The 20,927-nt window shown below is 40.4% G+C and overlaps 2 protein-coding genes across 2 annotated transcripts; one reads left to right on the top strand and one right to left on the bottom strand.

Moving 5' to 3' along the window:
- Positions 1 to 747: 747 nt before the first annotated feature.
- On the bottom strand, positions 748 to 10,637 carry LOC118281120 (lipase member H-like). Its single transcript, XM_050700583.1, has 8 exons — positions 10,477 to 10,637; positions 8,074 to 8,245; positions 5,279 to 5,427; positions 4,480 to 4,581; positions 3,444 to 3,590; positions 2,274 to 2,466; positions 1,314 to 1,451; positions 748 to 873 (listed from the first exon to the last, which is right to left on the bottom strand). Exons 1-8 carry the CDS (start codon positions 10,520 to 10,522, stop codon positions 816 to 818), a joined length of 1,005 nt encoding a protein of 334 aa, XP_050556540.1. The 5' UTR covers positions 10,523 to 10,637; the 3' UTR covers positions 748 to 815.
- A 3,269-nt stretch (positions 10,638 to 13,906) lies between these two features.
- On the top strand, positions 13,907 to 20,838 carry LOC118280903 (putative uncharacterized protein DDB_G0282133). Its single transcript, XM_050700444.1, has 5 exons — positions 13,907 to 14,059; positions 15,606 to 15,740; positions 16,450 to 16,669; positions 17,614 to 17,750; positions 18,221 to 20,838. The coding sequence occupies exons 1-5, from the start codon at positions 14,029 to 14,031 to the stop codon at positions 20,836 to 20,838; spliced, it is 3,141 nt and encodes a 1,046-aa protein (XP_050556401.1). The 5' UTR covers positions 13,907 to 14,028.
- The last annotated feature ends 89 nt before the right edge of the window (positions 20,839 to 20,927 follow it).

Genomic DNA, 20,927 nt, shown 5'->3' with positions numbered 1-20,927 from the left:
TGCTTTCAGGGTGTTTTCCACCAGAGATGTACTATGCTACGTTGCTGTGGATGCGTTTGGCTTCCACCAATCATATTCATTGGTACACATAGCTTAGTACTGGTGGAAACGGACTCAGTTAAGCTATGTTTTTTATATGGAAGGATGCGTGCTATGGATGGCTTTCCAACTATCGAGACATCGCATACCTAAGCTGCGCATTTTCCTCGTACAGCTACATAGCTTAGTATCAATGGAAACGGTCCGTAGCCGAGACCGAGCTCCAAATAAGATGTAATCATCTTATTTGGAGCTGCGAGCTACCTAGCGGGACTACCAGGGCTTCGGTTCGATAAGCAGGAGTAGGAACGGGGTGGTTTTTAGTCAGTAAGAGTCTGACACTCTCTCTCGCCTCGCCCAAGGCGAGAGAAGTCATTGGATGATTTTTGCCCCTTTAAAGAAACTCGTCACCACACTGTTCTACCTCCCTTTTATTCTTAATTTTTTAAAATAAAGACACTACTAGGTAAGTTATAAGGTATTTTAATAATATAAAAATAAGTCGGGTTTTCCTTCCTGACGCTATAACTCTAGAACGCACGAACCGATTTCCACGGTATTGCATTCGTTGGAAAGGTCTCGAGCTCCGTGAGGTTTATAGCAAAGAAAATTCAGGAAAATGTTCAAGAGAAAAGCAGGAAAACAGGGAAAAGGGTTGCTAGTTATAAATAAAACAAAATATTGTATAATTCGTGTACTATGTATCTATGTATCGTATGAGTATTTATTTGCCCGACTTTGTAAGAAGAGAGGTTATGCTTTTGTTTCATTGATGTTTATCCACGAGAGAACGGAGGGGAGGACCTCGTTTCCAACCAGTAGATTCCAGATTGTCTGTGAAAACAAGAAAATAATATTATATTTTTTTAACGAGTAAACGAGTAAACCGGCGTCCGAATCACCTGATAGTAAGCAATAGCCGCTGCCCATGGACGCTTGAAACACCAAAGGCGTTAAATGCTTCGTTACGAATGGGCCGACTCGACCGGAGTGATACCATGGCCTCACAGAAAACCGACGTGAAACAACGCTTGCGTTGTGTTTCGTTGAGTGAGTGAGGTCTGGAGGCCCAATTACCCCCATTCCCAATCTTCCCAATCCCCAACAACCCTTAAATTCCTAACCTCCAAAAGGCCGGCAACGCACTTGTAACGCCTCTGGTGTTTCAAGTGTCCATGGGCGGAGGCGATTGCTTACCATCAAGTGATCGTCTTTTCGATTATCGTGTTCCATAAAAATCCAAATATAAACAAAAAAAATATCAGTGCACTCACCCAGTCTTCGGCACCAGACCTCCCATCCTCAAATTGCCGAGGAGGAAGCAGTTTCCTGTCATAGCGGTGAGGTAGGAGGCACATCGTCTGCCTGTGAACCCTCCGGTGGTGAGTGATTCGGCTAGGTAGAAGTATGATCTGAAAGAAGGAAAGAAAGAAAGATTGATTTCAGGTTCCGCCACTTAATAGCCTGCGGAAAGACTAGAAGTGGCCACACATATTTTGAAATTGTAAACTGGGACAAGCCGGGCTGGCAGTCTCCAAACCGCTGCAACTCCTGTGCACCAGGATCTACAGTAGATACAACCATGAAAACACCGGAACATTGAAGTCCAACGTCCCAGGGACATGAATGACTGTCTTGGATCCCGTAACGAAATAAATCAGAAAATATTATTAGAGGAGAAGAAATAGAGAGTTATTAGAAGAGACGAGTATATAAAGAGCTTTAAAAGTATCTGAACCCACTGCACATTACACGGCAGGTAGTGTTGCCCAGCCACCGCACCACAGCACCGCACCAACCGTGCAGTCATTTCTGCAACCAGTAGTAGACAGACAATGTTGTTTTGTCAGTCTCTGATAAATATCTCTGTATAAAGTGGTTCACAAACTGTCGCTTTACTTTGTCTTCTCCTCTAATAATATCTTCTGATTTATTTAGTTGCGGGATCAAGACAGTCATTCATGTCCCTGGGACGCAGCCGTGACTTCAGTGTTCCGATGTTTTCATGGTTGAATCTACTGTAGATCCTGGTGCATTAGAGTTGCAGCGGTATGGGACGTTGTGGCGGTGCCGATCCCATAAAAAAATATACTCTAAAAGGTCTCAAGTCTTAAAAAAACTGAGAAAGATTTCAAAAGAGACATATTTTTTTTTTAATTTGATGGGTCGACGTTTGGCCTCTATCTCACCTGATGGTAAGTGATGATGCGGAATAAATTAGATATATGTCTTACCTAGCATGATCACACTCCTGGGAATTACAGCCAGGCATGTCAATCCCACCATTGGGGTAAAAGTCCACATCCCCTAGAGGAGTCACATAGCCAAGAAGACCAGCATTTGTATGTATGACTTCAGTGTATACTCCATCATCACTCCTGAACTTGTCACCATGGGTGACCCAGCCAGGTAACGCTGCTTCTAAAGCTGTGGGTGAGAGAATTCATATTGAGTTTATTTTTTTATTTTTAAGTGTGGGAGAGCCATGCTTCGCTCGACCGGAGTGATACCACGGCCTCACAGAAAACTGACGTGAAACTACGCTTGCGTTGTGTGAGTGAGGTTACTGGGGGCCCAATTCGCCCCTTCCCAATCTTCCCAATCCCCGATTCCCCAACAACAACCCTTAAATTCATAACCCCCAAAAAGCCAGCAACGCACTTGTAACGCCTCTTGTGTTTCAAGTGCCCATAGGCGGCAACGATTGCTTACGTGTTACTCGATTACGTGTTTTATAAAAAAATAAATAAAAAAATAGACGTATCACCTGATGGTAAGCAATCGCCGCCGCTCATGGACACTTGAAACACTAGAGGCGTTACAAGTGCGTTGCCGGTATTTTGGGGGGTTAGGATTTAAGGGTTTAAGGGTTGAGTAGCTGGTTTTGTTAATGAATATCTAATTCAGAGACGTAGTAGTGTGCTTTTCCACCAGAGATGTGCTATGCTACGTAGCTGTGGATGCGTTTGGCTTCCACCAATCATATTCATTGGTACACTTACAGCTTAGCTTTGGTGGAAACGGACTTAAGCTTAAGCTATGTTTTTATATTTAAAGATTTGTGTTATGGATGTGTGCTATGGAGGGCTTCCCTACTATCGATACTTTGCATACTCAAGTTACGCATCTTCTTTGCACAGCTACATTAGCTAGGTATCCGTGAACACGGTTATATTTAACATAGCTTTTGACTTTGGAGTCTTACTTTTTTTTTTTAAGGGGGGAAAATCATCCAATGTCTTCTCCCGCCTTGGGCGAGGCGAGAGGGAGTGTCAGACTCTTACTGACTAAAAACCACCCCGTTCTCACTCCTGCTTTTCGAGCCAGAGCCCCGTTAGGTAGTCCGCAACTCCGGATCAGGCATCAGCCCTACTGGGCACCATCTTTGGTGGAGTTTTACTTACCAGTGATATACGCGATCCGTCCCCCAAGGTTTCTCCCCACAATACCAGCCTTGTGGGCACCGATACTGTGTCCCACGATGTGGTACATGCTCGGGACTGCGCCCGTCACCGTGTTTAGCCAGTCTATGAAGCGGGCGACGCTTTCACCTGGAAATAACGAAATAAATGGCTGTGACATACGGACGGACGGACGGACGGACAGACAGACAGACAGACATGACGAATCTGTAAGGGTTCCGTTTTTTGCCATTTGGCTACGGAACCCTAAAAAGAATTATTAATTGAGGTTAATTTCCCCTAAAGAAATCAGTAGAAGTTACTGGAGGACCAAAAAGACTAAATTAACTAAAAATCATGGTTTACTCACGTATGTTAATGGAGAAAAGCTCTACTAGTTTCGAATCATACTATACCTACTACTATAAGTTTATTATAAGTCCTAGGTTAAGTTTACGGTAAGCCTTCAAATTTGCAACACCTGGAAAAGGCCGTTAAGATGTACATAATATTTAAATTAAGACCTGTAATACTTTAACATGCAAATAAAAATTTTGAGTTTGAGTCACAGAGTGACTTCATCAAGAGCAATGTACGCAGACGCGGCGATGTCGCGCAGCCTACATAAGAGTCCCACTGTGACTCGAAACTAGTAGAGCTTGTGGCGATACATGACAAGTGACAGATGACAGAAGTCGCACGTATATCGACGAGCAAATCATACATGACGACATAATGATCCTGTATCGCACATGTGAAGTTTACATGCGAATAAACATGGATAGAAAATCCCAACGAACAACAGTTGGGCAGAAAGCCAGCCAGACACGATCACATCGCCTGGTCGGAGGATCCTGCTTTACTTAGGGAAATATATTCTCTGTAGCTTAAAAGCTTTTCTCTATTAATGCACGTGAGTAAACCGTGATTTTTAGTTAATTTAGTATGTCTCACGATAATTATAATAATGGACCAAAAAGACGCATAGCTCTTGTAAGTCTGTTTTTACTATGTAATTAGTATTTTGCGTTTAACCTACCAGAAGGTAAAGTGTTGGCTACAGCAGTAGCGTAGTTGATGGACCCAGCGCCCGCACTCCAGTCCACCACAATCACATTCACATCCTCAGCAGACAAGAAGGCTGGGCAGAAGAATATAGTTTAATACAGAAGATTACTATTAGATTAGATTATTGATTGGCGTTCCATTGTCTCTGCCTACCCCCATGGGAGACAGGCGTGAGGTTATGTATGTATGTATGTACAGAAGATTAAGAAATTGCCTCGTTGGTCGAGTGGTCGCAAGTGCGACTGCCGGACAATGGGTCTCAGGTTCGATTCCCGGGTCGGGCAAAGTATTACTGGGGTCAATGGTAGCACGGAGTTTGGAATTGTGTCCAGTATATGGCAATAGGCTCACCCCTATTACATGGGACTTATAACACAAATGGTGAAAAGTGGCAGTTTCATTGTATAGTGGTATTATGTGCCGTTTTAGGGAACAGAGAGTAAAACTTTACTCTCTGTCGGTCGGAGGATCCTCCTTTTCTTAGGGAACTCCCTAAGGAGGATCCTCCGACCAGGCGAGGTGATCAGTTTGGTGGGCTTTCTGCCCAACTGTTATTCGTTGGGATTTTCTATCCGTGTTAATTCGCATGTAAACTTCGTATGTGCGATGCAGGATATTTATGACGTCATCCGTTGATTTGCTCGTCGATAGTCTATGTGCGACTTCTGTCATCTGTCACTTGTCAGAGTGTCGCCACACCGTAATGTGCACCTCTGCTTTCCCCTTTCGGAAGAAAAGACGAGTTTTATGACGATTAACAACTAACTCACCAGGCACGAGAACGCTGTTGAAGTCAGTGGTGGCATCAGCTCTCCACCCGTGCAGGAGTATGATGGTCCTGCGGGCTGGGTTGTAGTTGTTCAGGCCGAGGAGACCTTCGTTGCCAATCAGCATCGGCTGGCTGACTGTTGGGTTTTGTCTGAAAGACAAAGTTTCAAGTTTTTTTTTATAATAGCTTTCGCGAGACGTACTAAATTAACACAGTAGGCTTCGCGACATCACCACGTCGCGCACTCTTCTCTTCTCTTCTCCATTGATATACGTGAGTAAACCGTAAATTTTTGGTAAATTATATATTTTTTTAATATATTACCCAACCAACAAAAGTTAGTTTTATAGAAGGCCATAGAACGTTTTGTAAAAACTAAACGGTGGTCAAATAAAAGGCCAAAGAAGGTGCATCTACAAAGAAAGTGGCGCAATTATATCTCCATTCAGTGTTAAAGTAGAACTATAAGGGTATCAGGCATGACAATTTTGTGATATATAAGCCACCGCAGCACTACTAAAGTGTTTTTGGGTACTGTCAAAGAGTTCATGATTCCATTACATCACTAAAATTCATCATTCATTCATTTTACATTCGTTCACGTCGCTGCAGTGTCTCAGTGTTTTAGAAGAGAAATAAAAAAATAAGAAAAGTGACAGGGTATCGTGGTGACTAAGATATTATTTTGTACTTAATCGAATTATTCGTCTCTTACGAGGAAAATGTTGTGCGACTGTAATTTTACTGATAAACTATGTATGGATTTACGACATATTTGAATGCCCCCTTCGAATTAATGAGCTTTTACTAAAATAATTTCTTATTTTAAGTTATAAACATAGTTCCAGCTTCCTTAACTCTACTATAGTACTCATTATGATAGATTACATCCACCATTACATGAAATTAGGGTTCCTTTTGAGCTTGTTTGTTATTTTTGTTTTATTTTTTGTCCTTATTCCATAAATATGATGAATACTTTTGTTAATGAATAAATGTTATGGTTTATAAATCTGTGTAGGTACTACGTATGACGTCAGAGAAGTATAACTACATACATACATATCGTCACACCTTTAATCCCCGAAGGGGTAGGCAGAGGTGCACATTATGGCACGTAATGCCACTGTGTACACCCACATTTCACAATTATTTATATTGTAAGTCCCATGTAATAGGTGGAAAGCCTATTGCCATATACCGGGCACATTTCCAGACTCCGTGCTACTACTGAGAAATTTTCGAAAAACCGAAAAAGGCTCAGCAATACTTCGCCCGACCCGGGAATCGAACCAGAGACCCCTTGCCCGGCAGTCGCACTTGCAACCACTCGACCAACGAGGCAGACTTTTTATTGCTTCGTGTGAAATATTATAATTAATAGCCCAATGCTTCAAACCATCTCGTAGTTGCTGGTTTTTTTTTTCAGTTGAATCAATCAAACAATCTGAAAAACTGTCACACCTGGAATCGCTGTCCACAAATGAATTATTCTCCATTTCATCACTGACGTGAACTGTATTTTGTACGGAACCATTTTTTATAATTGGGTCTTCAAAAAGAATTATTCAAATCGGACCAGTAGTTCCGGAGATTAGCGCGTTCAAACAAACAAACAAACAAACAAACAAACTCTTCAGCTTTATAATATTAGTATAGATAAAAATATTGTCGCATTAATTACACTGAATCAAAATGTCAATATTGTTGTAGAAGAGCGATAGAAGTGCTTTTACAAAACGGAATTATCATTTAAAAGCATTGCTAGCCTACCTTTATACACAATAATAATGTTTTAAAACACATAAGATCTCTGTTATAGTACTGTTGTGTAATAGAGGAACTATAATAGTTATAAAAAAACAATCTGCTTCTAAAAAGTGTATTTGTGATATAAGTTTATCACTACAGCTATAATGGGCATTAACAACCCTTTATAAGACAATTAAGCTATATAAATATAATTTGAAACTCAGCTGTATCACCAAATCACTCCGATGTAGACTTTTTGTGCCCACTATATTACTGTGTACTGTAACGATGATCTTAAAACCCTCAATATCGTAATATCGTCCTATTCCTGAGTTGTCATCTCTACTTTAACAAACGACACATAGGAGTTCGTTTCGAACCTTTATTGCGCAAATTAGGCGCATTAGGGTGACAGTCAAAACTGTTATGAAGTTCAATTGTTGTATACTAGTAACAATGGAGGTTGCTATAACGCCTGACTATAACAGCTATATAAAGTCGTGAAGTAAACCTTTACATCAACTATTAATAGGTCGTTTTTGCTATATAAACTTATAGAGCCAAACTGTGTTGTCAAACGCTTTTACACAACAATCAGTCACCACTAAAACCTTTATACATCATTTACCCAGCTTTTTTGAGATATAAGGTTTGGTTATAGGGCAAAATTGTTAGTTGGGTAGTTACTCTCGCGCGATTTTACTCGTTCTGCTGAGGCCCATTTGATGGTAGCCTGATGTTTATAGCGACGGCATATATACATAAGTGCGGCGGCGATTGCTCGTCCCTCTGCTCGTTTAGCCTCAATCCCATGAAAAAATCCACCCTTAAATAAGTTCAGCATACCTAGTATACACATCAACAGCCTATAAATGGCCACTGCTGACCAAAGGCCTCTTCTCACATGGAGAAGGTTTGAGCATTAATCACCATGCTCGCTCAATGCGGGTTGGCGATTTCAAACTTATAATCAGAAATTATAAGTCCAGGTTTCCTCACGATGTTTTCCTTCACCGTTTGTCAGTGGTGTCTAAATAATCTTACCTGGTAAACAGATGGTAGATGTTTTGGCGATCAGGATTGTATTTAGCTGCTTCAGCCAGGTTACTGGCTTTCACCCACAGGTCCTCCAGGTGAAGAGTGCCGTCTGGACCTTCGACATACTGGTATCTGGGTCCATCGTCTATCTTCCTTAGGACAGGGTCGTAGGGGAGAGCTGGGGGTAAACATAAAAGAAATCATTTGTGAAGCCTCTTGGAAAAGCGTGTATCGAATTTGTGTAGAAAATGATTTAAGGTAAGCGTCCACAGGCCCGCATCGTACGCAACGGATTTTAGTTTGTCTTGTATAGAAACTCATACAACTGTGTCCACTGATCCGCATCGTACGGACCGCTCATCAGCAATGCTCACATAGGATGCGTTTCGATGACGACATACGGAATGCCGATGCCAAAAATCCGAGTGAAAGTGGTATCAGCAATTCGATTGCTGATATTCGCATCTGGAATCCGATCGCTGTCAATGCAGTGGACGTAGTCTAAAAAATAATTTTGATGCGTATGATGCGGGCCTGTGGACGCTTGCCTTTAGGCGACATAGCGGCGTGGCCAGTGACGTCACCAACTACTTCGTATTGAGATGTATTCTTTATTGGGACAAGCCCGCCACAACTTCCCATACCACTGTTAGTAGTACTCTTAGCCATGATCTACAGTAGAAACACCGGAACATTGAAGTCCGGCGCGTCCCAGGGATATGAATGACTGTCTTGGATCCCGCAACGAAATAAATCAGAAGATATTATTAGAGGAGAAGAAAAAAAACGATAGTTTCCACTTCCCTCGGTGAATTTAATGCAGGAGACAGAATGACTTAAGCCTAAAGGCACAAAAGAGACTGCACAACTGGGAGAAGTCCAGTCGCCAAGCACCACGGAAATTTGACTTAAAACTAATTGGGTATTGAGATGTACGACACTAACTCATTTGGCGATAGACTGGTAATGTTGCCAAGTATACAATCACAATAAGAACCAGTTGGCGACGTCGCCATGGCGTCCCGGAGAGTTATGGCCCGAAAGGCACTTCTTTTAAATGGATTTTTGTTTATTACATACTTGACATGTATTTTAATTTTTGACTTGTATTTTGTGTATGATTTGAGGCTGATATTAATTTTACATTTGTTTCATGACCGATATTTAAATGTTGTTTGTTTATTTTATTAGTAACATTTTGAACTTCTTGTCTTATTATATATTTATTATGCCTGCTTAAATTATCTTGCAAAAACATATTGTATTATGATCTTAAATTGGATTGAAATAAATGAAATTTGAATTTGAATTTTGAATTTATCTTGGTAATGGTTCGCCGTTTGTCCACTATCTCGGCTGATGGTAAGCGGTGATGCGGTTTACGTGACAACACTATTACTGCGTAGTACTGTATTACAAGTATTACTGGGCATTTTTCGGTCTTTCGAAAATATCTCAGTAGTAGCACGGAGTCTGGTATTGTGCCCGGTATATGGCAATAGGCTCACCCCTATTACAAGGGACTTATAACACAAATTGTGAAAAGTGGGTGTACATTGTATAGCGGCATTACGTGCCGTAATGTGCACCTCTGTCTACCCATTCGGGGTTAAAAGGCGTGACGTTGACAATAAAGTTGTAAATTGACTGACTTTAACAAATAAAGCAGTTTCGTAAATATATATAGCTGGTACAGTAAGTGATGGTAAGTGATGATGCGGCCTACGATGGAGCACGTCCCCATAAGCAACCTATTCACTCGGGCCTTGAAGACACCCAGGTTATGTCGTTTAGAGTTAAAGGTGTTACAAGTGCGTTGCTGCCTTTTGGGGGTTAGGAATCGGGGATTGAGAAGATTGTCAAGTGGGGTAAAACTTACATATATACACTAGAATATTGAAATTGAAATTACCAAATACTTATTTAATTAATTTTAATACGATATTATATTAATACTAAATACCTTCCTCTCTCCTACGAATTTTATATTTTGCTGTGCCCGACAGGGTCCATAATTGTAACTAAATACTGTATTTTCTAACACCTGTGTACATTATGGATGCAATAAATACTTGAATACTTGAACTTACTTACACAACGAAACACAACGCAAGCGCTGTTTGAGTGTTGCGGGTGTCTATAGGTAACCCTGATTGCTTAACATTAGGTGATCGGTCTGCTCGTTTTGAATCTCCTAGGGAATAAGAACCTGGAACAATAGTTTGTGAATCACACAAAGGGTTGTTCCGTGCGGGAATCGGACCCACGACGTTGCAACACAAGCAACCACCGCACACTAAATATTCATATTATTAATGTGATGTGACACGAAATTGCGTTTTCTTGTTCGTCTTTCTTAGATATTTCTTTTACATATATCTTTTTTAAAACAATAAAGTATAAACTTACCCGCCCCAAGAGCGAAGACACAAAATAATAGAACTATTCCCTTCATGTTTAAAATACAACTAAATACCTATTAATAATAAGGAATGGATTAAACGCGTTGTAATGTTAAATTGTCATATTTATAGATTACTTATAATTTAATTATCTAAGATTTAGGGAGATATAAGGTTTGAACGCGGTTCCGTCTGTTATTGTATTAAAAATTTAAATATTCATGAGAAATCTATAATTCTTATAATTATCATGGAATCACATATTTTCAGGCCTTTTTTATTTTTTTCTATTACTTCTACTGCCTTGGGTGAGGCGAGAGAGAGTGTCAGACTCTTACTGATAAAACACCACCCCGTCTATACTACTGCTTTTCGAGCCGGAGCCTCGGTAAACCCGCTAGGTAGTCCGCAGCAATTATTATGTTCCATAGTCCCACGATCCCATGGCAATAACCGAAATTAATACTAATGTTAATTTCAACTATTTAAAACACAGTATATTTTCCTCACGACGTCCCGATTTTTTATCCCCGAAGGGGTAGGCAGAGGCGCACATTACGGCACGTAATGCCGCTATACAATGTACACACACTTTTCACCATTTGTGTTATAAGTCCCGTGTAATAGGGGGTGAGCATATTGTAGTGTATTTTTCTGTAGCAAAAAATATCCTATTTTCTATACCGGACTATAATCTATCACTGTGCGTTTCATCCAAATCGGCTCATTTATTTGGACATAATAGGGATGATGACGGGGTATGAAAATTAAAAATCTTTTTAAATAGTTAGGTAAACTAAAAATTATTGGACACGTATTTTTTTATTATGTCATATAAGATAACAATACTTAGATAAAACGAATCAAAGTTTAGTAGTGGGAGCAAAATCCTGATACAAACCTATTTTCTATACCGGTCTAAAATCTATCTCTTTACGCAATCGCATCCAAATCCGCTCACTAATTTTGAAGTAATTGGCGAACAAACATACACACATAAAAATGTACATATTAACAAAATTACTACACACAAACTACTTACTGAATGGTTCATTAAACATAATAATATCTGGAGGCACGGCAGTGCGCCCGCCAAGTCGAACAAAAAAATGACACAGCCATTCAGGCCAATTTCGACCGCCTATAACTTCGTTGTGGATAAAACAAGAAGCAAAGAAACATAATATTGATATGATAACAATTTACATAATAACTCAAGACAGAAGGTCTCTTAAGTAGGGACTAAATAAAATAACCGACTAAAAAATAACCGACTAAAATACCAATGGTATTTTTTTGTTGAAACACGAGCAGACGAATTACCTGATGGTAAGCAATCGCCACCGCCCATGGACACTTGAAACATTAGAGGCGTTATAAGTACTTTGCATTTTGGGGGTTAGGAATTTAAGGGTTGTTGTGGAATCGGGGATGGGGAAGATTGAGAAGGTTTTCCGACTCCCCGATTACCCAATTGGGCCTCCGGTAAACTCACTCACAGAAGGAAACACAACGCAAGCAAGTTGTTTCACTTCGGTTTGCTGGTCGCCCGTGGTATCACTCCAGTCGAGCCGGCCCAGCAGTACCGAAGCATGGCTCTCCCACAGTTAAACATAATACATAGATCTTATTTCTTTTCTTCTCCTCTAATAATATCTTCTGATTTATTTCGTTGCGGGATCCAAGACAGTCATTCATGTCCCTGGGACGCGCCGGACTTCAATGTTCCGGTGTTTTCATGGTTGTATCTACTGTAGATCCTGGTGCACAGGAGTTGCAGCGGTATGGGAGGTTGGGGCGGGCTTGTCCCAAAAAAAAGATCACATAACATTTTATGGTAGGAAAACTATGGTGCGAGTCTTGGTATTTTTTAAAGAATGTTTTCAATGATATTGTTATTACTGATAATAATCAGCTATAGGTATGATAAAACTAGCACAATGTTTCGATAAACACCTGCCTACACTACGTCATATGTTATTGACGCAAAAACGATATTTTAATTAGGTAAACATGGGTTTTTTTAAGGGGGGATAATCATCCAATGACTTCTTTCACCTTGGGCGAGGCGAGAGGGAGTGTCAGACTCTTACTGACTAAAAACTATACAAAAATGTCGAAATGGTTTATTTCAAATAGACCAGGAAGGCACTTTTGAACGTCAAAGCAAATATAATAATATTAATAACGTCTGTCTGTCGTTCAGTCCTCTAGTTGCTCTATTTGCTCGTTCCAAAGTGTAGATTCCTATGGAGAAGAACGAGCAAGAAACTTCATAGGTTACTTTTTCAATCAGATTCACAATACAATTCTTGGTTACATTGGTTCGATTACTTCAACTATGTGAGAACAATGTAACACTAAAATTCAGTTAAAGGGATAGAAAAAGAAAATAACCTAGAGGACAATAAAAATTAATGCAGTCCGGAGCTGACCAGTCCCAGTTGACAGCGCCCGTTCACGAACATGACACGTACACCAGCACCGCCCAACTCAACCATGTTGCAGGGAATCGAGCGATCCAATGCCCGTGCCACCGCCAATGAGACCTTAAAGTGAGCATGACAACTCCAAGCTGACACAAATCCCAGTAGGGCTGATGCCTGATCCGGAGCTGCGAACTACCTAGCGGGTTTACCGGGGCTCCGGCTCGAAAAGCAGGAGTAGGAACGGGGTGGTTTTTAGTCAGTAAGAATCTGACACTCTGACCATTGGATGATTTTACCCCTCAAAAAAAAACTGTCACAAATGCATTGTACCAGTCTAATTCTATTTTACAGGGCTCTTTCATCTTTTGTAGGCTATTTGCCGTTTGTATACGTCAAATGATGCGACTTGTAACAATCTATTTGAGTCCAACGACACCCACGGGAAGAGTGGGAATGGTTGTAGATTCATCTGCCGTCTCCACACGGCTTGTAATAAATACAGTAAATTTTACTATGTATACATATATAATATTACAAATGCGAAAGTTTGTGTGTTTGTGTGTATATTTGTTATTCAGTTACGTCTAAACGGCTGAAGAGATCGGGATGAAATTTGGGATAGGGATAGATTTCGATGGTCTGGAATAACACATAGGCTATACAGTGTGAGAGAGCCATACTTCGGCACGAATGGGCCGGCTCGACCAGAGTGATACCACGGCCTCACAAAAAAACTAACGTGAAACAACGCTTGCGTTGTTATTCGTTGTATAAGTGAAGTTACCGGAGGCCCAAGTGCCCCTTCCAATCCCCGATTCTCCCACAACCCTTAAATTCCTAACACCCTAAAAGGCCGGCAACACTGTTGTAAAGCCTCTGGTGTTTCAAGTATCCATGAGCGGCGGTAATTGTTTACCATCAGGTGATCCGTCTGTTTATTCACCAGCTTATTCCATTAAAAATACGGGAATGCAGGCGAAGCCACGTGTGGACGCTAGTAAAAGATAACATAGTTTTTGTTACGCTATGAATTTAATCCTTTATACCAAAGATAAGGTGTAGGCAAAGAATAACAATTTTAATGAAACAACGCAAAATGCGCAAAAAAATTATGTTTATACAAATTTGAAATGAAGATTTATGTTTTATTCTGGTACATTGGTAAGTTTTCGGACTTAATTTTAAGATTTAAAACTAAGTAAATGCATTCATATACACTTACATTACATACATAACCTCACGCCTGTCTCCCATGGGGGTAGTCAGAGACAATGGAACGCCAATTGCAACAATTCTTACACATGTTGTAGTTCGCTCATGCATGCGAAGCAAGCGTTTTTAACCTCAGGGCCACCACGACTGTCAATTAATATGATAATTTAATAAAGGGTAGATAATACTAAAATAGTCAGTAAGATTATGGAGATATAAGTTTTTAAACTGACATGGTCACTAACACTAGAATTGAAACGGGATATTTACCATGTTATTCATTATTTTATATATATAAAAGAGTTTATCCGTGATCATGGCGCTTGCAACAGTGCCGAAATATCGGAAACTCATAAATAATGAAAAACATGGTAAATATCCCGTTTTAAGTTTCAATTCTAAGTTTATGGAGTTCGTTTTCTCCCATTACCTCCCACAGTCCTCCCAATGACTACACATCGCGAGAGTGGAAACGACCTGCGTACAGCGACTGACTGCGATTTTTCTTAGGTTGTCTTTTTTTTTTATGAGACAGCCGGTTATCGCAGACTTATTACCGAGGCTTTACAATTGCGTTGCCGGCCTTTTAGGGGTTAGGAATTTAAGGGTTGTTGTTCGGGAATCGGGGATTGGGAACATTGGGAAGGGGGAATTGGGCCTCCGGTAACCTCACTCACACAACGAAATACAACGCAAGCGTTGTTTCACGTCGGTTTTCTGTGAGGCCGTGGTATCACTCCGGTCGAGCCGGCCCAACAGTGCCAAAGCATGGCTCTCCCACAATTAATGTCTGTCCACCTTATGAATGGACGTTTCGCATTACGGTATTTTTCCACCTTGTAAGCGATAATTATGATTAAGGAGGAGGCGGGGCGTGTGAGGGAACGAACCTCCCGACGTCCCAGCCGCGACAGACATTCCGAGCATCAGGGATCGTGCTACGACCTCCGGCCACCGTACGTGGTTCTGTTAGGCAAGCAAGGGTAGCTCGCCGCCCGACCAGAACCAGACCCGTGTGTGCGGCGCGTCGCGTTCCGCGCGTGCCTCAAAGTACCATCAGACCACCACAGATGGGGCCCAGTATGGCTGATGCCTGATCCGGAGCTGCGGACTAGCTAGCAGGTTGACCGGAGCTCTGGTTCGAAGGGCAGGAGCAGGGGGCCTACTCCGGTTCTCGAATCCGAAGTTTCGTTTAATTTTCGGCCGTAGGTTTTATTGATTTACTAATAGAATTACTTGAAATAACGTTTTATTTTTAATTTCATATCAAAAGTTATTTATTTATCTTCATTTCATTCGTTCATTTTTGTTCACGAAAGTTCGCAATAAATAGAATTGTAGTATACAATCTGCGAAGTTTCGTCCGAAACTTCGTTTTTCGTTGAATTAGAGTAGGCCCCCAGGAACGGGGTGATTTTTAGTCAAGAATCTGACACTCCCTCTCGCCTCGCCCAGGGCGGAATCATTGGATTTTCATATTGTATTTTTTTTTCAGCGATATTACAAAGTGATGTATCGGCGCTACGCCCGACCACTCCGATGCGGCCTCCCGAGGAAAACCAGGCTGCTAAAGTCAACCAGATGATCAGTTTTATAAACATACTGAAGAAACGAGTTGGTTTTATAGGATGTACGTATACTATATGTAATGTCATGTCTTTTATCCCCGAAGGGGTAGGCAGAGGTGCATATTACGGCATGTAATGCCGCTATATAATGTACACCTACTTTTCACCATTTGTGTGGTGTGTGGGTGTACCTATTGCCATATACTGGGCACAATTCCAGACTCCGTGTTACTACTAGAAAATTTTCGTAAATTGTTAATTGTACAACGGCATTACGTGTCGTAATGTACATCTCTGCCTACCCCTACGGGGAAAAAAAGCGTATAAAGAGTGGGAGTAAATACGCCAAAAACATACCTAAAAGTGACGTCATGCTATATTTCAAATCGATATATCTTCGAAAGTATTTGTTTCCGTAAGAAAATAAAAAATACGTGTCTAATGTTTTAAAATAATCTACAAGATGGACATACTAATAAAAAATATATTTTTTTTTAATGGCACAAACCGGTAAACTAGTTGACAAAGGTAAGCAATCGCCGCCGCCCATGGACACCAGAGGCGTTACAAGTGCGTTGCCCGCTTTTTGGTGGTTAGGAATTTAAGGGTTGTTGGGGAATCGGGGATTAGTAAGATTGGGAAGGGGTATCCGGTAACCTCACTCACACAACGCAAGCGTTATTTCACGTCAGTTTTCTGCTCGGCCGTGGTATCACTCCGGTCGAGCCGACCCAGCAGTGCCGAAGCATGGCTCTCCCACACTTGTTTCAGACGGCGACAATCGCAGGTCCGTATTAGCACGTATAGATGAAATAAAGCCATGGGTAGCGAGTTTATACAATAAAATAATGAAGCCTGGAGGCGAGTCGGAGACCAAAGAGAATGCTCAGAAGATGGCGAACACTGCGAGGTACCAGGTGATAAAGAATCCAGAGGTTTTGGATGAGTTTAGCGGAAAGAAGATTAAGAAAGAAAGAAAGAAGAAAATTAGGTATGGTTTTTTTTACATATATTTTTTATGGAATAAGCCGGTAAAGGACCTCTCAGGGGCCTTAGTCTGCCGTCGCGATAGACACTCCGGGCGTAGGGGATCGCGAGACGATCTCCGGCCACCATAAGTGGGAGTGCGGACGGCGAGCAAGGGTAGCTCGCCGCCCGACCAGATCCAGACCCGTGCTGCGGCGCGTCGCGTTCCGCGCCCCTCAAAGAGCCATCAGACCACCACAGATGGGGCCCAGTAGGGCTGATGCCTGATCCGGAGCTGCGGACTACCTAGCGGGTTTACCGGAGCTCCGGGTCGAAAAGCAGGAGATGGAACGGGGTGGTTTTTAGTCAGTAAGAGTCTGACACTCCCTCTTGCCTTGCCCAAGGCGGGAGAAGTCATTGGATGATTTTCCCCCTCAAAAAAAAAGGGGCCTTAGTCTGCTATTAAAATTGTGTCAGAATGGTCGATCACTGTTCACACCAGAGAAGTCACAGGTGCATCGCCGGCCTTTTAAATAGGAGTACGCTCTTTTCTTGAAGGTTTGAAGGTCGGAAATACAATTTTTTTTTGAGGATCGAAAATCATTCAATCACATCTCCTGCCTTGGGCGAGGCGAGAGGGAGTGTCAGACTCTTACTGACTAAAAACCACCCCGTTCCTATTCCTGCTTTTCAAGCCGTATCCTCGGTAATCCGCTAGGCTGTCCGCAGCTCCTGATTTTTTTATGTTTGCGTTGGATTATATGTCTATTTATCAACCCGCATTGAGCAAGCGTGGTGATTAATGCTCAAACCTTTTCCGTGTGAGAAGAGTGCTTTGGTCAGCAGTAACCACTTATAGGCTGTTGATGATGTAATTGATCGATAAACCGTTCAGATCGCTCCGACCCGAGTATCGGAGCGTACTAATATTTTTTTGACCATTTGTAATATTCCTTTTTTTTTTTGCAGAAGACCATCATACGAGTCTTCAGCATCTTCAGACTCTGTGTCTGAAATAAAGTCTTCTTCTGTAGAAGACACATACAATGCTGCAGGTGCAGGCCGCACAAAGACCTTGGAAAGGAGATACGAAATGGAGTTTATACGTGAGCTATTGAAAACTATATTAATATATTATCATCTTCTACTTTCTTTTATCCCCGAAGGGGTAGGCAGAGGTGCACATTACGGCACTTAATGCTGTACAATGTACCCACACTTTATACACGAATAAGCCGGTAACCGAGCAGACGGATCACCTGATGGTAAGCAAAACCCGCCGCCCATGATGAACACCTGAAACAGCAGAGGCGTTGCAAGTGCGTTGCCGGCGTTATGGGGGTTAGGAATTTAAGGGTTGTTGGAGAATCGGGGATTGCGAAGGGGGGTAATTGGGCCTCATTAGGGTAATTCACACAACGCAAACTTTGTTTCACGTCGATTTTCTGCTCGCCCGTGGTATCACTCCGGTGGAGCCGGCCCATTTGTGCCGAAGCATGGCTCTCCCACACATAAACTATGTATAATTTTAGGGTTATTAGACGCGTTAAATTAATTACTATTTTTTTTCCCACAGCCGATCCAGAATTCAATATGGAAGATTTTATTCTTGGTAAGAAGAAAGATGAATTTGGTCAACTGATTCTAAAGAACCAGGAAGATGTTACATTCAAACCTGATGATGACAAGGCCCCACAATTTGAACCCGATTTAGACTTTAACGTCAACCAGAAGGATAAAGTACCAAAATCAATATTTGGTGAAACATTGAAAGATATCAAGAGCTTTGAAGTTGAACTGACAAGCGAAAATGCACCGAAAGCTGATGATAATAAAGATGAAAATGACGTGAAGGAATATATTGTTAAGGAAGAAGAAGTTAGGAATGACCATCATAAGACAAAACCTCTTGAACCTAAAATAGAAGAAGGAGATTACGATAGAGGGACGTATCAAAAACACAGTCAAGAAGAAACTCCTTCTAAAACAGAAGATACTGTGACTAAAAAAGATCTAAATTACCAAGTACACGAAATAAAAGAAACAGAATTAAATTCTAAAGAGAAAATAGAAGACGAAAAAGAATTTGAGGACAATAAGAGATTTTTAAAAGAACAAAGATTGACATTTGCAGAAGTGAAAACAGAACAGAAGGAAGATAACGCACAAGATGAAACAATTGATCTACAGAAGACTAAAGATAAAGATAAAGATTTAGATGATAAACAGCAAAAAGATAAAAAAACTGAAAAGTTGGAATCAGATGAACGGAAACCTACAACAAATGAATGGAATTTGAAAGGGAAAGAGAATGAATATAAATACGAAGGTACAGAAAGAGTAAAAGAGAAGGAAAACATCAAAAGGAATCGTGACGAAAACGAGGATGATTATAATAAAAGAGATAGAGAACGCGATGAGAATGGTAATGGTAATTGGAATAATGATAAAAAATATAACAATGACAACCAACAGAAAATTGAATGGACTAAAGATGATGACAGAAATATAAAAGACAGCGATAAAATAAAGGACAATGATGATTGGAATGAGAGAAAAGTGAAGCAAAGTCATAATGAATATGATAAAACTGATGATAGACAAAGATATGACGAGAAAGTAAAGAAAAATGATGATCAAGGTCGTGATGATGATTGGGATAATAAGCGCAACGATAGAGATAGAAATGATAATAGTTGGGATAATAAGCATAACGATAGAGCCAACGATAATAATTGGGATAATAAACACGACGATAGATACAAAAACGATAATAAGCATAATGATAGAGACAGAAAAGATAACGATTGGGATAATAAGCATAACGATAGAGACAAAAACGATAACGATTGGGATAATAAGCATAACGATAGAGGAAACGACAATAGTTGGGATAATAAACATAACGACCACGATAATAGAAATAAAAACGATAATAAGCATGATGATAATGAAAATAATTGGGATAATAAGCATAATGATAGAGATAAAAACGATAATAATTGGGATAATAAGCATAACGATAATGACAATAATTGGGATAATAAACATGACGATAGAGATAGGAACGACAATGATTGGAATATTAAGCACGATAATAGAGACAAACACGATAATAAGCATAATGATAGAGACAACGAGAATAATTGGGATAATAAACACAATGATAGAGATAGAAATGATAATGACTGGAAGAATAAAAACAACGACAGAGACCGAAACGACAATAATTGGGATAATAAGCATAACGATAGAGACAACGACAATAATAGTTGGGATAATAAACACGACAATAAAGACAACATTGATAATAATTGGGATAATAGGCATAATGATAGGGACAGAAACAATGATAATTGGGATAACAAAGAATCCAATAGACATAAAAATAACGACTGGGGTTCCAAAAACAATGACTGGAACACGAAAAATGAAAAAGATGATTGGACAACTAAAAGAGACGAATGGGAGACAAAAAGAGACAATTATGCTAAAATAGACGACAGACAAGAGAAAAACATCGATTGGGATAGAAAAAATGATGAACACACAACTAAAAGAGACGATTGGAACACAAAAAGAGAAGATTTAATAGAAAAAGAGACAGATTGGAATACTAGAATAGACGCTTGGAACGAAAAAGCAAATTGGAACAAGAAAAATAATGAATATAATATAGACAAAACGAACTATTGGGATAGAAATGATAAAACAAAGAGAAAGGATAACTGGGATGACGATGGCGATTGGCAGAGAGAAGACAGAATAAGCAAGAAAAAGCACAGCGTAGAAAAAGAAGACGAAAACGATTGGACGGAATACAGCGTTGATAGTAAAAAGAGGGAAACGACTGAATCAAACTATTGGCAAACAGTCACTGAAGGAGCGAAAACAAAAGATTGGAAACTGAATGACATAAAGAAGGCTTTAAAACAAGGTAACTTGGAGTCTTTAAAATCAAAGGAGAAAGAGAAAGAGTTTAATTTTGATAAGGAAACGCCGTCGACAAAGAAGAGTAAGAGCTCTTGGGATGACTATGTTCCGAAACGGATTGATATTAATAGTTTTAAGCCTTTAAAAAACAAAGTGAGAGGTAGTTATGAAAGGCCTAAGAATAATCAGCCTCCTCACGCCGCTTTTGGGCGTACGCCTATCCCATTTGCTGGGAAGAAACGTATATATGCTGATAAATAAATTAAATTTTTAGTATTGTTGTTTTATTTTTACTACCAAATTCTGCCCGCGGCTTTACCTACGTTTCTGCATAAACCTGAACCTTTTAT

Source organism: Spodoptera frugiperda, chromosome 19, assembly GCF_023101765.2.
Source record: "Spodoptera frugiperda isolate SF20-4 chromosome 19, AGI-APGP_CSIRO_Sfru_2.0, whole genome shotgun sequence".
In the NCBI taxonomy this organism is placed as follows: Eukaryota; Metazoa; Arthropoda; class Insecta; order Lepidoptera; family Noctuidae; genus Spodoptera; species Spodoptera frugiperda.
Note: the sequence above shows the minus strand (reverse complement) of the source record. Positions and strands in the feature narration are given on the sequence as shown.

Coding starts and splice junctions, on each gene's coding strand:
- LOC118280903 (XM_050700444.1), top strand. CDS start 14,029: ATGAAGATTTATGTTTTATTCTGGTACATTG. Junction 15,741..16,449: donor ACGAGTTGGTTTTATAGGAT/GTACGTATACTA, acceptor CACTTGTTTCAG/ACGGCGACAATCGCAGGTCC. Junction 16,670..17,613: donor GAAAGAAAGAAGAAAATTAG/GTATGGTTTTTT, acceptor TTTTTTTTGCAG/AAGACCATCATACGAGTCTT.
- LOC118281120 (XM_050700583.1), bottom strand. CDS start 10,522: ATGAAGGGAATAGTTCTATTATTTTGTGTCTTCGCTCTTGGGGCGG. Junction 8,246..10,476: donor TGTCTTCGCTCTTGGGGCGG/GTAAGTTTATAC, acceptor GTTTACCCCCAG/CTCTCCCCTACGACCCTGTC. Junction 3,591..4,479: donor AGCCAACACTTTACCTTCTG/GTAGGTTAAACG, acceptor CGTTATTTCCAG/GTGAAAGCGTCGCCCGCTTC.